This window comes from Epargyreus clarus, unplaced genomic scaffold (assembly GCF_041222505.1).
Source record: "Epargyreus clarus isolate Ecla_fem2 unplaced genomic scaffold, WU_Ecla_fem_2.2 ptg000019l, whole genome shotgun sequence".
Classification (NCBI taxonomy): Eukaryota; Metazoa; Arthropoda; class Insecta; order Lepidoptera; family Hesperiidae; genus Epargyreus; species Epargyreus clarus.
Genome location: NW_027332227.1, coordinates 10,209,193 through 10,227,959, shown reverse-complemented (window position 1 = coordinate 10,227,959; position 18,767 = coordinate 10,209,193). Strand labels below are relative to the sequence as shown.

General features: G+C 40.9%; 3 protein-coding genes across 3 annotated transcripts in view; 1 reads left to right on the top strand and 2 right to left on the bottom strand.

The window, feature by feature from the left end:
• Positions 1 to 9,636, bottom strand: part of qless (decaprenyl diphosphate synthase subunit 1 qless) — a 65,092-nt gene extending 55,456 nt beyond the window's left edge. The window contains exon 1 of the mRNA XM_073083267.1: positions 9,388 to 9,636. Within this exon, the coding sequence (XP_072939368.1) occupies positions 9,388 to 9,606 (219 nt within the window). The 5' untranslated portion in view covers positions 9,607 to 9,636. The remainder of the gene's footprint in view (positions 1 to 9,387) is intronic.
• Positions 9,637 to 9,897: 261 nt separating this feature from the next.
• Positions 9,898 to 16,707, top strand: mRpL32 (mitochondrial ribosomal protein L32). The gene is made up of 4 exons (XM_073083426.1): positions 9,898 to 10,125; positions 10,249 to 10,491; positions 10,865 to 10,995; positions 16,506 to 16,707. The coding sequence occupies exons 1-4, from the start codon at positions 10,041 to 10,043 to the stop codon at positions 16,641 to 16,643; spliced, it is 597 nt and encodes a 198-aa protein (XP_072939527.1). The 5' UTR covers positions 9,898 to 10,040; the 3' UTR covers positions 16,644 to 16,707.
• Positions 16,703 to 18,747, bottom strand: spn-F (C2H2-type zinc binding domain-containing protein spindle-F). Its single transcript, XM_073083425.1, has 2 exons — positions 17,831 to 18,747; positions 16,703 to 17,337 (listed from the first exon to the last, which is right to left on the bottom strand). Exons 1-2 carry the CDS (start codon positions 18,561 to 18,563, stop codon positions 16,967 to 16,969), a joined length of 1,104 nt encoding a protein of 367 aa, XP_072939526.1. The 5' UTR covers positions 18,564 to 18,747; the 3' UTR covers positions 16,703 to 16,966.
• Positions 18,748 to 18,767: the final 20 nt, after the last annotated feature.

The window sequence follows — 18,767 nt, the reverse complement described above, 5'->3', positions numbered from 1 at the left end:
AAAAAACTTGGATTGTTTAACAAAAACTTAGATTTAACAAAAGGGGGCCTCGACGGAAGACGCTGGCGCGCAGACGCATTCACTCGCGCGGCTCCAAAGCAACTCCGCTTTATTCTCAAAAACACGGCGCAAGGCATAAGCTCAGGCGCATGCGCGGTATCCTTGCACATCGTACGATCGCTCCTGATTGGTCAGGCGCCGGCAAGGACATCGTACGATGTTTGGGGATCCGTCGGGCAAATCGAACCTTCTTTTCTTTTAAAATAATAAAACCGAAAAGTGTTCCCGCGCTACATCCTCCCCCAATAGCCCTACTTAGCGCCCTCGCAGTTGGGCTAGCATTCCGCGATTAATCGACGAGGCCTACCGCGCCTACGCTTTTCCCTCACTGGAGGTTCGATTGGACCTACAAATGGCGTTAAATGCGAGACGTGATATCTACCTATCTCATCATCGCTACGCGTACTTTGTAGCACGTAGGATGTGGGGCTTACTTTACATTTGATTTTGTATGGGCCGTCGCGACGTGGCACAAACTTCACGGACTGTCCGCGACCTACCTCGTTCTGCCCCTGAGTCCTTAGTAAAACTAAATCTCCCACTCGATACGCGGGCGGCGTCCTTCGTCCCTTATCAGCGTTCCTTTTCTGGGTGTCCTGCGCTCTCTCATGGGTATCTCTGGCGTCTTCCAACGTGCAGGCTATCCTCTTCAGGTATGGAGTAATAGCTGGCACAAAATTATCATTCTCAACGATAACTCTCATATCCGACGCAGAATCTGATGGTGCTCTCAGCTCTCTCCCAAAGGTAAGATAAGCTGGGGAAAATCCGGTGCTAGCAGTGATCCCAGAGTTCATAGCGAACCTCACCGACGCAAGATGCAGATCCCACGTAGAATGGTCTTGACCTACGAGTATGGCCAGCTGAGGTTTGAGGTCTCTATTTTTCCGCTCAATCGGGTTGGCTTGAGGATGATAATATGGAGTGAGTGACTGAGTTATCCCCAACACGTGACAAACCTGCTGCATCACCTCACTCACGAACTGCACACCATTGTCACTGATTAGACGACGTGGCACGCCATACCTAAGAAACACCTCGTTGGTCAAAGTTAGAGCGCACTCGGCGCTGGTGGCCTGCTGCAGTGGAAAAAGTTCCACCCAACGTGAACTTACATCTTCCACAATCAGGATCCATCGATTCTTCCTAGACGTCTCAACGAGGGGTCCGAAGAGATCCACAGAAACTACTTCGAATCGTCTGGACACGGCCGGAGTTTGCAACAATCCCGCCGGCTTCCTGTTATCCGCCTTATATCTCTGGCATAGTGTACATCCTTTTATATAATTAGTCGCAAATTTGCGCATGCCGGGCCAATAAAACCGCGCGCGCACTCGGTGCAATGTTCGCTCCACACCTAAGTGACCTGCTGTAGGTGCATCATGTAAATCCTCCATCACTTTCGCGCGCTCATGCTCTGGCACTACTAGACACGCTTCTTCATCTTCGTCGGACTCCAAGTTGTACCTGTATAAAATGCCGTCAGATATAGTGAAACCTTTATCTGACCAGGGTCTCCCCCTTGAGGGTTCGTCAGCTTCAAGATCGTCGATGATCTTGCACACCTCTGGGTCCTTTCGCTGGTTTTCACGGACGTCAGCTTTGCTTCGCCTCGGCATATCTACAATTGCCATATACATATCGGAGTCCGGGTCTTGCGCACATGCTGGGCGTGACAGCGTATCTGCCACTACGTTAGACCGACCGGGCGTGTATTCGATGACAAGGTCGAACTCCTGCAACACCAGAGCCCATCGAGCCAGTCGTCCGCACGGTGACCGTTGGCTCATAAGCCAGCGTAGTGGCTGATGATCTGTCCGAACAGTAATCTTCGCTCCTTCTATATAGCCACGGAACTTACCTACAGCCCATACGACCGCCAAGGCCTCGCGCTCTGTCGTCGAGTAATTTCGTTCAGCGCTAGTAAGGAGTCGGCTCGCATACTCTATCGGTCTTTCGTCAGGGCCCTCCCCCTGCATCAAAACCGCACCTAAACAGTATGCACTGCTATCTGTGCAAAGAATAAAAGGTTTCGTCTCATCTGCTTGTCGCAGAATTGGAGCACTTACCAAAAGATTTTTAATATGCTCGAACGCTTGTATTTCTTCAGCACCCCACTTCCAGGAGCTGGTCTTCTTCAATAGGTTCGTGAGGGGTCTCGCCACCTCTGCGTAATTATTGATAAAACGACGAAACCAACTTGCAGTTTGTATAAAACACTTTAACTCTTTGACATTATTTGGGCTTCCCATACTCTCAATCGCAGCAGTCTTTTCGGGGTCCATTTGGATACCTCCCGGAACGATCACATGGCCCAAAAACTTTACCTGATCACACGCGAAATGGCTTTTCTCCCTGTTAACACGCAGCTTGAACATTTCCAGTCGCTCGAAAACCGCTTCCAGATCTGCTAAATGTCTCTCGAAGGGCCCAGGAGATAGTACTACCAAATCGTCCAAGTAAGCAAATAGTTCAATACCTTTCAGGTTAGATCGAAAACGATCAATGAGCCTCTGAAATGTAGCTCCTGAATTACGCAATCCCATTGGCATACGTTTAAACCTATACGTACCTAATGGACTCGTAAAAGCTGTCTTGTCTTGATCTTCAAGTGCCACGTTCACCTGATGATATCCCGACCTTAGATCTAATGTCGTCATGAAATTACTAGTCTTGGCTGCATGCAGTATGTCTTCCATGCGAGGGAGCGGGTACCGGTCTGGCTCGGTGACGGCATTGAGTTTCCTGTAATCAATACACAGTCTCCATCCACCCCCTTTCTTCGATACTAGTACGACATTAGAGGCCCAAGGGGACTCACATTCCTCGATGACGTCATCTCGAAGGAGCTTCTCTAGTTCGTTCTGTAGGGCTTCTTTCCTATTTTGGGATAAACGATATGGCGGCGACGCGATTGGCTCCTGGTTTGGCTTTACCTTTATATGATGTACTGCGAACTCCGTTGCAGGTCCATTCAGGGCGAACTGCGCGGTTCTTCGCTGTATAAAATCATCTAAAGTACGTCTCTGCTGGTGAGTAAGTTTGATTCCCTCATCGGCGCGCAAGGAGAGATCTGCGGAACTGGCGAACATCAATTCTTTCGCGGGGGCGTTCCGCGAGTGCTCTTGCCTAAAATAATAGTGACGATCGGGTTCGTCCGCGAATGTCCACTTACCCTGCGCAACGTCCATCACTATACCCGCACGGGACAGAAACTCGATACCAAGGAGTGTCCTAGTATTATCGCCAGGCAGTACCAAAAAATCCGTCTGTATCTCGCGACCTTCTACGGTCACTGTAACGCTGGCTTCCAATAACTCCCGTTCTACTCGAGAGCCATCTGCTAAACGTATCCTATATTCGACATTCCTAAATTTTATGTTAGAGTCTAATAATATTTTATACAGGGACGGACTGGCTATGCAATGTGTAGCACCAGTATCCATAACTGCCACACCTCGACGACCCATAACGCTAATATTCAATAACGGTTGAATAGCACTCTTACTTGTAACGGTACTAAAATCGACATCAAAGTAGTGTTCGACGTCAGACTCGCATCTGACGTCGTACGTGCACTTGACCTCTGACCTTCCGTCGACGTCAGAGTCCTGTACGCTGTCGACCCTATCATCGACGTCAGACCCGTGTCTGGCGTCGGACGGACACTCGAAATTATACCTACTTTTGACGTCTAACTTCTGTACATGATCAGACCTACCAACGACGTCGGACTCGTGTCCGGCGTCGGACGTACATTTACGGTCACATTTACGCGCGGTGTCCGAACCTAACATTTTCGTTCTCGTCGCTTCGACAACAGCAACGTGGAAATCTGTGGGCTTAGCGTTATAATTATTACACACGTCGCATTTCGACCTAATCACGCCTACTTTCCCACAACCATAACACTTAATTACTTTATTCGGTCCACCTACTCGTGACTGATTAACACACTCATCTACTGAATGCCCGAATTTTCTACAAGCGCTGCAACGCGGTCTCCTTGTATTACGCGGTAACTCAGTCGAATCAGTAAGCGCGGGAAAACTTTCATTGGACTTACCCGAGGTTCGCTTTGCACTTGCCTGACTGGATTTTACTTCTCGTGCCGCGTCTTCCGCTACCCGTGCCCTCTCAATCAAATGATTTAAATCTATCACACACTCGCGGGGAACACGTTTGCGAATACGCCGGTCTAGGAGTCCGTACACAATGTCTACTTGTAACTCGTCCGCTAAACGATATGGCAATTGCGCAATAAGGGACCTAATGCCATTAATAAATTTGTCACTTTGCACTTCTCTTTGCTCGCGGGCAAACACCTCACGCAACACTTTGTACGCTGGTCGAGGAGCACCATACATGGCCCGCAAACGCATCTTCGCGTCCGCCCACGTAGTCACGTAGTCTCGTACGCCGCGCCACCACACGGCGGCGTCCCCGGAGAGGAGCATAGGCAGGCCTCGCAGCGCGTGCACGTCGGAAACATTGGCGCACTCTTTATACACTCCCACGGAGTCCAGAAACGCCTCCAGTACTTCTGGGTCGTTTGATGCGCCGTCAAACCGCGCCGTACACGCGGTGAAGTTGCCGCCTGCGGCCGGTACTGCCCCGTGGTCTATGAACGACGACGTCATCGCAGCCGTCGTCGGACTCGTCGGGCCAGCCGCTACTTCAGGAGACGACGCCTCGGAGTTCACGACTCCACGAGGCGCCGCGAGCAGCGCGTTGATAAGCGCCTTATTTGCCTCCGCTTGCGTCTTCGCGATGTTTTCCAGTAAGGTGGAGAGAAATTGTTCAGAAGGTCCATACTGCGTCGGCGCCGTCGCGCCGGTAACAGGCTCTTCCCCAGTGGAGCTAGAGTCCTCCACTGGAACGACGTCCTCCTTCTCCACAACACGCTGTCTCGTCGTCGGCATTTTCCACTATCCGAAACTAAAGAATACGTTCGGCCGCTAAGTTGGGCGCCAATTTATAACAAAACTTTTATTTATTATAAAAAAACTTGGATTGTTTAACAAAAACTTAGATTTAACAAAAGGGGGCCTCGACGGAAGACGCTGGCGCGCAGACGCATTCACTCGCGCGGCTCCAAAGCAACTCCGCTTTATTCTCAAAAACACGGCGCAAGGCATAAGCTCAGGCGCATGCGCGGTATCCTTGCACATCGTACGATCGCTCCTGATTGGTCAGGCGCCGGCAAGGACATCGTACGATGTTTGGGGATCCGTCGGGCAAATCGAACCTTCTTTTCTTTTAAAATAATAAAACCGAAAAGTGTTCCCGCGCTACAGCTGTTTATTAAATAAATAATTAAACTTCGAAGAAGACAGCAACGTGACATTTCCTTGTCAAAGCAACACACCAATTTGTAAAAAAAAACAACTCCGTGAATAAAAAGAACAAAGCAAGATAAATCTCTTAACCGCATGCACATTTCCGCATAGTATGTTATCATTAATGCTTTTAAACGTGATGGCTTTAAAGCTTACATACTACAGATAATAAATAACTGCACGAACACCGGGGAAGTCCAAAAGAATAAATTAACCTTTTGCCATTTATTTATTTTGCAAAAAAAACTAGTAATCGCATCATAAAAGAAAATGCGAAAGTACCTATTATACTGCCATCGTCCACAATCATTCTTTGTTTCGTGAGTAAGTTGAGGAAGCTATGGATTCCTTATATTAAATTGCTTGCAATTAATAGTAGTTAATTTGATACAGGTATATTGATACGACAAGAAAGTGTTAATTAAATTTTAATCTCCCTAGATTACGGTAATATTTTAAACGTATAATATATAGTTTTAAATTCTGTCTGATTTTCATAACTTTTTCAATATAAGAGTTTAAATCAATATTACTTAAGGGATACATAGAATGTTCTATACATAAGGTATTTAGATTAACAGTTAGGAAAAAGCAGAAAAAATGATAACAAAGTAAAAAGTTTATATTTGGTGTTAGGAAAAGCACAAACGTTATTCACTCGTACGGTTGGTTTACGCTTTCTATGATAACAAACATATACATGCTTACTTTGACCACATCACTGTTAATATAAATATCGACAATACTCGTAAGAGTCAGTATATGAATTTGCTTCAATACATTAAGTGTTAAACAGAATTTGTCGATTGGTGAGGACTTAGATACATAGAGTAACATAGAGTTATTTTATATGTAAAAATAGGGTTTGTGGATAGAATTAAATATTGCTCGGGCGTGCAATCAACCTTGCAAGGTAACGAATGTTTATTTTAAAAATTCTGCTGCAAGCCCACGAAAACATAACCTTGCACTAAGATCAAATAACTGTTCATTACTTTAAACATTTTCACAGTTCGTCTATACTGTTCGTCAGTAACTAGGATAAAGCGTCATAAAAATTATGTAATTACACGTACATAAATACCAATTGCTCAACAAAACTAAGAAACTCATGGCCCTTATCAAACAACGACATCACGTGCGCAAACGACTGCAATTAATATTGCTTCCACAGCCACCACTGATGAGTTCATTGTTTGCAAGTGCCGACCAAAACGCTCTTGCCTAATGTGCCAGCCTAAACATTCAACGATTGCAAGGACGTCTAGTACCGGTGACCGCTTCTGCAGTTACTTAAATATGAAAATAAATTTGTCAGGTTGGCCTCTGTGTTGAGGACAATCATCCTGCGCAATTTAGAACGATACTGATATCACTGAATAAACTGCTGTACGAAATTAACGAAATTGTATCATTACGGCACTGACAAGATCCTTGTATATTACGAAAATCTCAAGGCGAAGACTTTAAATGAGATAACATGTAATCCACACCCATATCGATAGAACTCCGTCAACATTACGCAATTATACCAAAATTATAGTAAACCATTCAGAATAGCCAAATGAATAATAATTTAATGAGCTATTGCGAAAAAAATTGTAAATTTGACTAATGTGGCAATAGTGAAACGGTAAGCGTTAATGAACATGCATACATGTAACCGGCCCCGGTGATGCTTAGATATACACTACTAACGCTAGTTTGCATAATATCTGTGCCGATAGATGCAAACAAAACATTTTCCATGATGTCTACTAGGCCCTTTAGCATTGTCATCACGTAATTTGGGATTGAAGAAAATGTTGTAAGTCGAAAATAACATATGCTACGACGAATGCGTTGCCGCAAACTCTTATACAATGATGTCGACTGAACAAATAGTTATGTGTTCCGCATTTCTAGTGAGCTTCATTTACGCAGGACGTTACGTGCCACGCGACTCACTCAACCGTTTCATATGCCTCCTAAATAATGAGCGTTAATGATTTTAACAAAACTTATTCACTAAGTTATTATAGGAAGTAATTTAGATAAGGTACGACAGAATTAGTCTCAACTATCTAGTTAATATATCTATATTAACTTACAAATCTCTACCCCCATGTTACAATATACGAGTTTACGTAGGGTCCTAAGTCGACGCAATCGGAGCCATCTAAGGTCACAAAAAACTCGGTCAACGTTCGCTAAATGGACTAGAATATAATAAGAAAGGCTCACTCCTTAGCAAGACAAGTTACCCAGTTTTGGTGCTATTAAAAATTCAACGAATCTCACAAAACTTTCACTAAATGCCAACCGGAGGCTACCTACATGACATTTCCAATAATCTTAGATTCCAATAATCTTAGATTAGTTGTTATGTCTAAATCAAAATCGATATTTGAGAGGAATTAGTAATATTATCGTTTGTTTAGAAAACCTCCTAGCGAGCCGCAACCACATTAAGCAAACAATTTCGCTTTTCTATTTATTTTCGAATATGCATGATATTAAACTGATAATTGACACTTGAGATTTAATCGCTTAAGTATTATAGCATGATGCAAATGTCATATGTAGGATTTGTTTACAAATGTGTCTTTAAAAAAATATGTATGGTTTCCTAATTGTCACCAAAATATTAGAATTACTACTTATTTTGTACTTTGGGGAAATTGAACTTTAAAACTACGAAAATTTTAATTTTTCGATATTTTAAAGATCCTACTGTAAGCCAAATGAAATCTCAATATGATATCTTATCTATGATTTATCGTTAAATGGAGCAGTTATTAATAAACTGCTATTTTATTATAGAACGCGTTTTGATTGAAAATTAATTTACTTAATCCTTTTCATGTCCACTTTTCAGATTTTGAATGTATCTAACAGGTTATGATTTTACATAGGTACCAGTTGGTTGACTTGCGTATGTCTTAATCTTGTATTATAATATTTCGCAAGCCAATAGACTCTACGCTCGGTATTAGGCCATCTCTAAACTTGATATTGAACATTACATTTCAAGTGCAAGTTTACGGTATGTGAGTTGTGAGGTGTCTTTCGAAATTGGAATTGCAATTTACTTACTAGCATATATTGCTAAATACACACTTTGATACAACATATACCGGTAATTGCAATTAATAATGAATAGAGGCCGGCGCTTTTTCCTCTACACCGCGGCGATGACTCGATGAGGAAATGAAAACATTACTACTAGTGTAGAAATCAACTGGTAAATCAATTGCTATTGTAGGAGCCAAATGAAATATTAATGCGAAAAATAATTGTTGCTTAGAAAGTTTAGTGTGAGTCGTCGAGATTGTACATTACATTGCATGCGCGCACGCTGCGCGAGAAAGCACGACGCGCGGCCGGACCGCCGCGGCGCGCCTCCACCGGCCGCCGCGGTACTCCACTCTACTCCACCCTCCATCCATTCCTTCATTCAATCAGTCAGCCTCCTGCAATTTGCACTCAGTTTCTCTTTAATAAATGACTGGCCAGACTCACAACACAAATATTTACCAGCGTGACATACTTTGAAGTACTTTATTTCATTGAACAAAAGTAAAAGTTTACGGATCGTCAGTGAAAATCGGCGATTAAACACTTCGAAGTAGCTATCAGTTCTGTACCGCAAAGCGACCCACACTGGCCAATGGGTTGAAGATTTCACTTTTATTTTCCAGTGACGGATCGACCCAATTCATTTGCCCTGTGTCTGATACGAGAAATATACACACTATTTCACAATATTTCTATATCTTTCTACTGTAAATTAAACAGATCAGCTGACTTATAGGTTAATGTCATGCTGTTATGTAAAAAAGATCTGATTTGCGCGAAAGTAGGTATTCTCTAAATATTTAAAAAAACGTCTCTATTTATTGTATTAAAGAAAACAATACATTTTTTTTATTGACAAGCAGGAATAATAGAGTGCGTAAAAGATATATTTATGTTTAAATTATAAATACCAATAAAACAATTATCTAACCTGACAAGTCTTTCCAAATATTCGCAATGGTGATGGTCCAGGAGGTTTGAGTTTCACAAATACAGTTTGCCTTCGAACTTTATGTCCGAATTGACACAATAACTTATCTTGAACACGAGCACAGAGCCTACTCGGACTTAAACACGCCATAGCTACAACTGCAACGAAACGCTTGAGGACATGAACTACATACTGTACATAGCAGTAGCACACAAGCATTCAGATTTTTCGTGTCCTCCCCACTTATTACAGCTGATTGTCAATCGCCATCTTGTATAGTGTTACCAGTACACCCCAGTATTTTGTAAAAATAGATTCTAGCGTTTTTAGATTGAGACAGAAATTGCTTAATTTAGTGGAAAAATATTAACATAAAATCCATCATTTATGCATTACATGTTTACAAATGTGCATATAATGTTTATTGGACATACATGCAAATAAATGTATATGTGAATTTGATTGCATGGAATGTCAACTGGTAACTGGTAAGTGGTAACATTTCACGCAAATGTCACTGAGCGAATGTTTAGGTTAGGTTAGAAATTACAATTAGGATAAAATTCTGTTGTTCATTGCCATTGGCATTTAATTTAATTTCGTATTTGTAAAGTACAAGAGTACACTAATCCACGAAAATTAACAACGTCATAATGATACCTCGTATTGCTCAGTTTTTGAACACTATAAGAGCAATTGAACGGAATATATTTCATATGTTTGGAGGCCCACCTAGAGGTAAACTTATTTCCTATTTTTATCTAGTTTTAACAACCTTAAACAGCAATTAGCCTTTGTTAACTACAAATTGTTTCATTACATTTTTATGAGCCATTTACATTGTCTTGTTTCTACTTCTAGAATTGGCATTAGCCTACGTCCATGAAAAGCCACTCCAGTCACCACCAGCAAAAAAGTTTTCAATCAAAGATATCATTGGGGATGGTTTGCTGCTTGCTGTACCAAAATTTAGAAGAACTATAGAGAAAAGGCTTAAAAGGAAGTTTGGCTGGGAAAAATATGTTAACCACATGATTGTACCGAAAAATAATATTAAAGTGTGTCATCAGTGCGGACATAATCATGAAAGTGGAAGACTATGTGGTAAATATACTATCAGTTATAACTTTAGTATCTGACTTTGAATAATTAAAACGAAAGGTGGTAGAAGCAGTAGTTTGCCTGGGAAAGTAACACTGTCACACCTATTTCTAACATGAAGCCTTCCTGCATTTATATGAATGGGTTGTTTATGATTGCTGGCTGACTTACATTTGAAGCATCTAAATCTTCAAATATACATTTGATGCAACTATCAGAATCTTTAGGCTGAAGTCATTTTTTACTTGGGAGTTAGGTATAAATATCCAAGGCAAGCAGTAACAACTTACCATCAGGTGGACTGCTATTTAGCTGCATTAATCTTAAAAACAAAACCTTGTAACATTTTATACATTATTATTAAACATGTTTACAGAAAACTGCTACAAAAAAGTGGAAAATGAGACTAAAGAAATTCAGGCGAAAATAAAACAGCAATTGGGATACTTGAAACCTATTGAAAACGATGTTATTGTATTATATGAAGGAGAAACCTTGCCAGATGAGGTAATATGCGGTCAATAACACCTTAGTTTTTACGACACTTCTTAGCTTGATCTGTATGTATTTATGTAAAGGAATCTTTGAACTTGATTCTTGCCTACTGTGGTAGGTTTATGTAAGCAACTCTACCCCATTACAGTCTTCAAAGAAAATGAATGAAAGAAGTGTGTGAAGTGTGTTAGTTTGAAGTTTGAGACATAGTTTTCCAAGATGTTCCAGCTTAGTCCCCAGGGGTAGCGGCGCGTCTGTGACTGCTTATGGGTGATATAACCTCTTACCATCAGGTAGACTGCATACTTGTCCGCTACTGCTATATAAAAAAAAAATATTATATAAGGAGCATTAACATACATAAACTTCAAAAAGTATTAGAAATCTTATCTTTGTCATATTTTTGTGATAGGGATAATAATATATGAATGCTAATGCTTGGTTATTTATTTAAGCATGTTGATCTTGTAAATCTTCTTGTAAGTATCATTTAACCAAAGTCTTTAAAAGGAAATTCCCACACAGAAATATGATAAAAGAAATAATACAATTACTTGATATTCATAGTACCGTGTAATTAATAGCTTAGTTAATAAAAGTCCTAGTATGGATACTGTGGTATATGCATAATGTTATAATAAGAGGGTACATGAGAATATGTGATGGAGCGGCTACCCGGTTTTGTTTGTACGTGATTAAAAGTGATTTGTTAAATTACGCTTGGTGTTTCCCTTAATAGTTTCGGTCTATATTTCCAATATATTACAGTGGCGACGAGTTATAACGGACGTTTGTGTTGTTAAGACCACGCGAAAAAGTGTACAATAATAAAAATGTCTATTTTCGGAAGTGTTCCCCATTTTGATTGCAAAGTGGATGAGTGGACAGTGCACAAGGCCCAGTTAAAGAACTTTTTTGAAGCTAATGGTATCACGGAGATATCAGATCTCGGCGGCAGCAAGAGGCGTGCAATATTATTAAACTGCATGTCACAAGACTCCTACCGCTTGACGCGAGATTTATTGTTTCCCGAAGCGCCCGAGACCGCCACGTACGCGTCGATCGTAACTACATTGGATTCACATTTTAAGCCTAAAAAGTGTATATACGCAGAACGTGAAAAGTTTTATACGGCTATAAAAGATAGTCAAGAATCTATGACGGATTACGCCGCGCGCCTGCGTGGATTAGCCGCAGAGTGCAAGTTCGGCACGTCGTTAGAAATGGTTTTAACGGACCGGTTTGTCTTGGGTGTAGATTCGTCGGTCGTACGTGAGAAATTGTACAGGGAGGATGCCACAAATCTTAAAATGAACGCCGCATTGGAAATAGCAGTTGCTGTGGAGGGTGCGGCGCGGATTGCATGCAGTACCAGCGCAATGGTAAAAACGGAGCCGCTATTGTATGCAGGTACGCGGTATCGCAGCGTCAACAGTGCAATCGGCGCAGGAGGCGCTCGCCGCGAGGCAACGGTCAGGTGCACCGTTTGTGGCGCCAGGTCACACGACGCGGTTAACTGTGGATATCGCCACCTTGCGTGTGATAGCTGTGGGGTGAAGGGTCATTTGAAGAGGATGTGTTCCAGTAAGAAAAGTGGTAGTGTTAGGAAGTTTCGCAATCAAAAAAGTGACTGGCGTAATAATTACATGTTTGAAAGTGAGTGTAGCGATAGTGATGACGTCGCCCTCGTAAATAATGTCCGATTTTGTGGTGATAAACCTGTTTCCGTGGAGGTGTGCATACGCGGCACTGTGCTCGAGATGGAGGTGGACTCCGGCAGCGCCGTGTCGGTGTTGCCGGCCGCCACTTGGCGCAAATTTTTCTCGCACACTGCGCAACTCGGTAAGGCGAATAAAACATTACGCACTTATAATGGCACGGTTGTAGCACCGTTAGGTATATGTACATTACCAGTTGTTTACAATAAAATAATCCATTTGTTAGATTTTTACATCGTTGAAAACGGGCCTGTATCACTACTCGGCAGAGATTTTCTATCTAAATTTAATTTGGCTTTCGTAGCGCTTAATCACTGTTCAATAAAAGAAAATGAATTTATTTTGGATAAATATAAAGTTCTATTTTCGGGTAAGTTAGGGACTTTTAATAAGTATAAATTAACTTTGCGCTTGAAGGATGGAGCGATTCCTAAATTTTGTAAAGCTAGGCCGGTTCCGTTCGCGTTGAAAGAAAAAATTAGCGATGAATTAGATAGATTGGTACGTGTAGGTATACTCCAACCGGTTTCGTACTCTCAATACGCATCGCCCATTGTTGCAGTTCTTAAGAAAAATAACGATGTACGTATATGTGGCGATTACTCGGCAACCATTAATAAAAATCTTTTAATTGATTCTTATCCTTTGCCTACTATTCGTGAGTTGTGTGTGTCTTTGCATGGTTGTCGTTATTTTAGTAAAATTGACTTGTCCAATAGTTACAATCAATTCTTGTTAGATAAAAAGTCTCAGGAATATACATGCATTAATACGCACAAGGGTTTATTTAAATATACGAGACTCGTGTTCGGGTTAGCGAATGCGCCCGCGCTGTTCCAGCGCGCCATGGTGCAGCTGCTCCGCATGGACGGTGTTGAAATATTTTTGGATGACGTTCTGATTGCGGCCGCCACTCCACAGCAGCACTGGGAGCGAGTCGACCGCGTGCTGCAGAGGCTGCAAGATGCTGGTCTCATGTTACAGAAGTCTAAATGTCATTTTTTTCAGGAACGTATTGAATACCTTGGCTTTATTATTGATGGTGATGGTATTCACAAGGACCCGGAAAAAGTTAGGGCTATAACAGAGGCTAAGGTCCCGGAAAATTCTAAACAATTGAAATCGTTTTTAGGAATTATAAATTTTTATCGCAGCTTTATTCCTCGTGCGTCAATGCTTTTGGAACCTCTTCACTCTTTGTTACGTAAAGATGTGCAATGGCAGTGGACCGCTTGTCATCAAGAAGCTTTTGAGGCGATTAAAAGGGAATTGAGCTCATCTCAAGTCCTTGCCCATTATGACCCACAACAGCAGCTGGTTCTGACCGTGGACGCGGCGCCTACCGGATTAGGGGCTGTACTTGCTGTGCGGTACCCAGATGGTACTGAGCGTCCTCTCAGCTATTCTTCTCGCTCTCTTAGCAGTAGCGAACGCGCGTACAGCCAAATACAAAAAGAGGCTACGGCCATAATTTTTGGAATTAAAAAATTCCACCAGTATCTTTATGGGCGCCAATTACCATTTATATTGCGCACCGACCACAAGCCTCTCTTGTCGATTTTTTCTCCTGATAAGGGCATCTCTCAGATGACAGAAGCACGGTTACAGCGGTACGCGTTGTTCCTAGCTGCTTATAATTATAAAATAGAATTCGTGAATAGCGAAAAGAACGTGGCCGACTATTTAAGTCGTTGTCCTGTGAATGACTCTGATTCTTCCATAAATGATGGTGGAGACGATCGGAGTTATGTCAACTTGCTGGCGGCAGCGGGAGCACCGCTACCAGCTTCACTGGGGGAGTTACGTTCGGCAACTGCCGATGACGTAACGCTTTCCCAAGTATTAATGTATGTGGCCAAAGGGTGGCCAAAGAAGGTGCGGCCGGATTTGCTGGCGTACCGCCGTTGTCAACATGAATTGCACGTTGATGATGGATTGTTAATGCGTGGGCATCGGGTTGTCATCCCAACAGTTTATCGAGTTGCTGTTATGCAGGAATTACACGCCGCACATTTGGGCATTATTAAAATGAAAATGATCGCTAGAGATCGGTGCTGGTTTCCCGGAATCGATGCCGAAATCGAGCGGGTAGTCTCTAACTGTGATCGTTGTATAGCGGCTCGAGTTTCACCACAAAAGGTTTCTATAGAAGCTTGGAAATGGCCTAACTCTGTTTTTGAAAGAATTCATTTAGATTACCTGGGTCCTATACATAATAAAACTTATCTCGTTCTCATAGACGCGTATAGTAAATGGTTGGAGTGTATCGAGGTACCTAATTTAACTGCTACTACGCTTATAAATAAATTACAGTATATATTTTCACGATTTGGATTACCACAGAGTATCGTTTCTGATAATGCAAAAACTTTTATTTCGGGAGAATTCGCGAACTTTTGCACTAAATATGGTATAAAACAGATTTTCTCACCGGTTTATTCTCCGCAATGCAACGGCCTTGCTGAAAATGCAGTGAAAACGTGTAAAAAATTTATTATAAATGCTCTTAAAGATGGTTCCATAAGAGATGTGAACGTGCGTTTAGATGAATATTTATTTTATTATAGGAATTCGCCTCACTGTACAACCGAGTTGTCGCCGGCGCGCTTAATGTTCGGTAGGAATCTCCGTTGTAAACTCGACACAGTTTCTACACCCGCACAGTATGCACAGTCTACGGAGTCTGTTGTGGCAACGGCCGACAGAGTGCGTGTGAAACAAGACCGACAAAAACAATATTTTCGGGGGAGAGAAAAGATTTTTAAGTTGAACGACGCTGTATGGGTTAAAGATTACAGGGGTAGTCCACATAAACCGACATGGGTTTTAGGTCACATAATTACAAAGGTAGGAAAAGTGCTTTATGATGTATCCGTCAGGGGCTCCGAAATCGTTTGGAGGCGTCACGCGAATCAGTTAATGCACGCAAATAAGTACAATTGCTCCCCAGAAACCAACAGCAGTGAACAATGGTCATACGATAAATATGACGTCACACCGGGTTCGAACCCCGCACCGATCACTCCGCCAGCTAGCACGTCTTACGCCGCGCCGTCGCCGCACGAGCCGCCTGCGCGCGCGTCTCCGAGCGACGACGGCGCGGGCGAGGATTCGACAGAATGCTATGGTACGCCTGCAAGCGACGATCCTAGTCGGTTAAATGTGAGAACGAAGGGCACGTTTCGCACACGCTTTGGTCGGACTGTAGTTCCTCCGAAACGTTTATTTTAGGTTATTTTTTTTATTGTGATGGCTAGTAATTAATGTATTAATTAAATGTATTATCCAAGTAGGAACATATCGTTACGTGCATGAAGTAAATTTTATTGGTATTATTTTGTTGTTGGGGCAATAATAAGTCACTATACTAGCTATAGTTTGTATTTCTGTTACCTCAACCGTTGTGGTATTTTTATTAAGAAAGAGGCATATTATTGTATAATTATAGTCGCTTGGCAATTATTGTGGGGGAAGGAGCAATTTGTATGTGTTTTCACTATGATGTTTTGTTATCTATAATAATTATGATTTTTAAATTTATGTTTTAATATTTATGCCTTTGATTTAATGTGGAGGAGTGTGGTATATGCATAATGTTATAATAAGAGGGTACATGAGAATATGTGATGGAGCGGCTACCCGGTTTTGTTTGTACGTGATTAAAAGTGATTTGTTAAATTACGCTTGGTGTTTCCCTTAATAGTTTCGGTCTATATTTCCAATATATTACAGATACAAATCTTTACGCCGCTAAGAGTCAATTCAAATTCATGAAATATGTAAATGTATACCTTATATTTACAGCCTAAGGAGTTTTGGCATGGGAAGAGAATTATTGAGATGAAGAAAGAAAGGCCTCAATGGTTTAGCAAGAATCTGCTGCAGAAGACCACACAGAAGCCATCAAACTCGACCGATGTGAAACCTACTGACTTAGCTTAGATTTTATTGAAATATTAGTTGTGTAATTTAAGTATGTAGTAAAAATAAAAACAATAAAATTGTTTGCATTATTTATATTAAAGTTAACAATAAATATATCCCATTTAGACAATTATCACCATATTCCACAATCATTTAATATTTACATACATTACACTCTTACAACACTGTATTTTGCCTCCACTACTAAATTCTGAAAGTTTGATTCAAAATATATTTCTGGAGGCGCATACTTAGTTGCCTGCACTTGTAAGGCAAGTCTTAGAGGTCTTTACTCAATTTCAATATACTAGAGTCCTATTTACTATGAGGTGAATACAATATTATAGAATGTTTTCAAAGGAACTTGGGGTGTTATCAAAATTGTCCGTAATAGAGTCTTCTTCAATATCGCCTATGAAATGACTTTCAACATGAGATTGAAAATCGGCAAAAGCAATCTCTTTTTGGAATGTTTCTCCACACATCGGGCAAATCTTGTCAAATGGCACAAAATCTGTTTCTTTTTCTGTGTCTTCAGATGTGTTCTTCCGGCTTGTAGTGGAATTTAAATCATTGAAGTTATTATTGTAGTTGCTAGACTCTTCCACTGGAGTATTCCAATTGATGAGACTGTCGCTTGTCTCGATTTCTTTGTGTTCCAGTGTTGAAGCTTTGAGATTATTCGCTGCACATGTGGGGCAGTTGTAACCATCTGAAACAATTATTACAATTTGAAACACAATTAAAACAACAATATTTTTTGATATAGTATTTTGGATATCAGTTCTAAATGGATAAAGACCTTTAAATAGGGCCTAAAGGTTCAGGTAACAGAATGTTGGTTTGTGAAATGCTTTTATGATATTAAGAAGGCATTTTAAACACCTAATCACACTAAATATCTTTGGAAATTAAACAATATTATTATTACTATTATTAGGGGAATAATTAAAGTGTATACAGGGTGAATTTTTAAAACGGGCCTTCAGGGCCAAATCCGATACTATAAGGATTAGCGAAAAATGCTGAAAGGAGTTACGAGGCAGATTTTGATAAAAACTAAAACTGCATCACTACTTTTTTAAAATAACTTATAGTTTCGGACTTGGCCCTGAAGGCCCGTTTTAAAAATTCACCCTGTATAGTATAAGAATCAGGAACTTTATAACAAATTTGTGCATACCACATTCTTTCTTGGAGCTTACCTCTTAATACAGCTTCAATTTTAGAAATGACAAGTTTTAAGTCATTTTCCTGTTGCGCTAATTCTTTCTTCAAACATTGTAACTTTTCTGTTTGGCAAAGTATTTCTTTGAGAGAATCAGTAGGAGGATCTTCTATGTAAGCAAAACCAATGGAATCTATATTCAAAATATCTTCGTCCATATCTTGTAGTTGTGACATTTGTTCATATTGTTCCACTAATTGAGACTTTTCTTGTATGTAACTGTTTATAAGTTTAAGTGATATTTCCTCTAGACTGGATTCAGAATATTTTTCTTGGAAATTTGCTTCTGTTTTTGGGGTGCTGTGTATGTATGTGTTGGTGCGTACCAATGGCTTTGTTTCTTTAGCACCCTTGTCTGGCCCCTTCAATGTTGCAATTTTTGTCCATAAGTTTTTATTTTCACAAGAAACCATGAAGACATGGTGCATTAAATGGGACTTTTGTTTATTTAGCTCAGCAATTTTGTGTTGTAAGGAAAGTTTTTCATCATCTTGCAAGGGCATGTAATTTGGAGTATCTGCCTTTGTGATGTCCAGTTTTAAACGCATGTTATCTGTCTCGAGAGTGTTTATCCTACGTTGTAGAAGTAAACATCGATCTCGCATAGCATGGAGAGCCAATTCATGGACACTGATGTTGTTATAGTCTCCTTTTAGTGTCGTTTGATACGTTGAATCGTTGTTAAAACTAACAATGGACGATGAATCCATCACAATAGTATATTTAAGTGCAGCACAAATGAGTGGTCTTGAGTAAATATATAAAAACTTTTATTCGCTAAATATATCCACATCAATAAACAAACTCACAAAAAATACCTTCTCAATGCTCATTTATATCGGACGTATTTGACAAATTGATGAGTTTGACATATTTGAAGGTAAGTGACAGGACAAAGAACGTCACAGCACAGC

What these genes read in the sequence shown, in the direction of transcription:
- mRpL32 (XM_073083426.1), top strand. Translation starts at nt 10,041, where the DNA reads ATGATACCTCGTATTGCTCAGTTTTTGAACACTATAAGAGCAATTGAA. An exon ending in TGAAAGTGGAAGACTATGTG is followed by an intron (nt 10,492 to 10,864) that starts GTAAATATACTA and finishes ACATGTTTACAG; the next exon opens with AAAACTGCTACAAAAAAGTG. An exon ending in GAGAAACCTTGCCAGATGAG is followed by an intron (nt 10,996 to 16,505) that starts GTAATATGCGGT and finishes TTATATTTACAG; the next exon opens with CCTAAGGAGTTTTGGCATGG.
- spn-F (XM_073083425.1), bottom strand. Translation starts at nt 18,563, where the DNA reads ATGGATTCATCGTCCATTGTTAGTTTTAACAACGATTCAACGTATCAA. An exon ending in AATTGAAGCTGTATTAAGAG is followed by an intron (nt 17,338 to 17,830) that starts GTAAGCTCCAAG and finishes TAATTGTTTCAG; the next exon opens with ATGGTTACAACTGCCCCACA.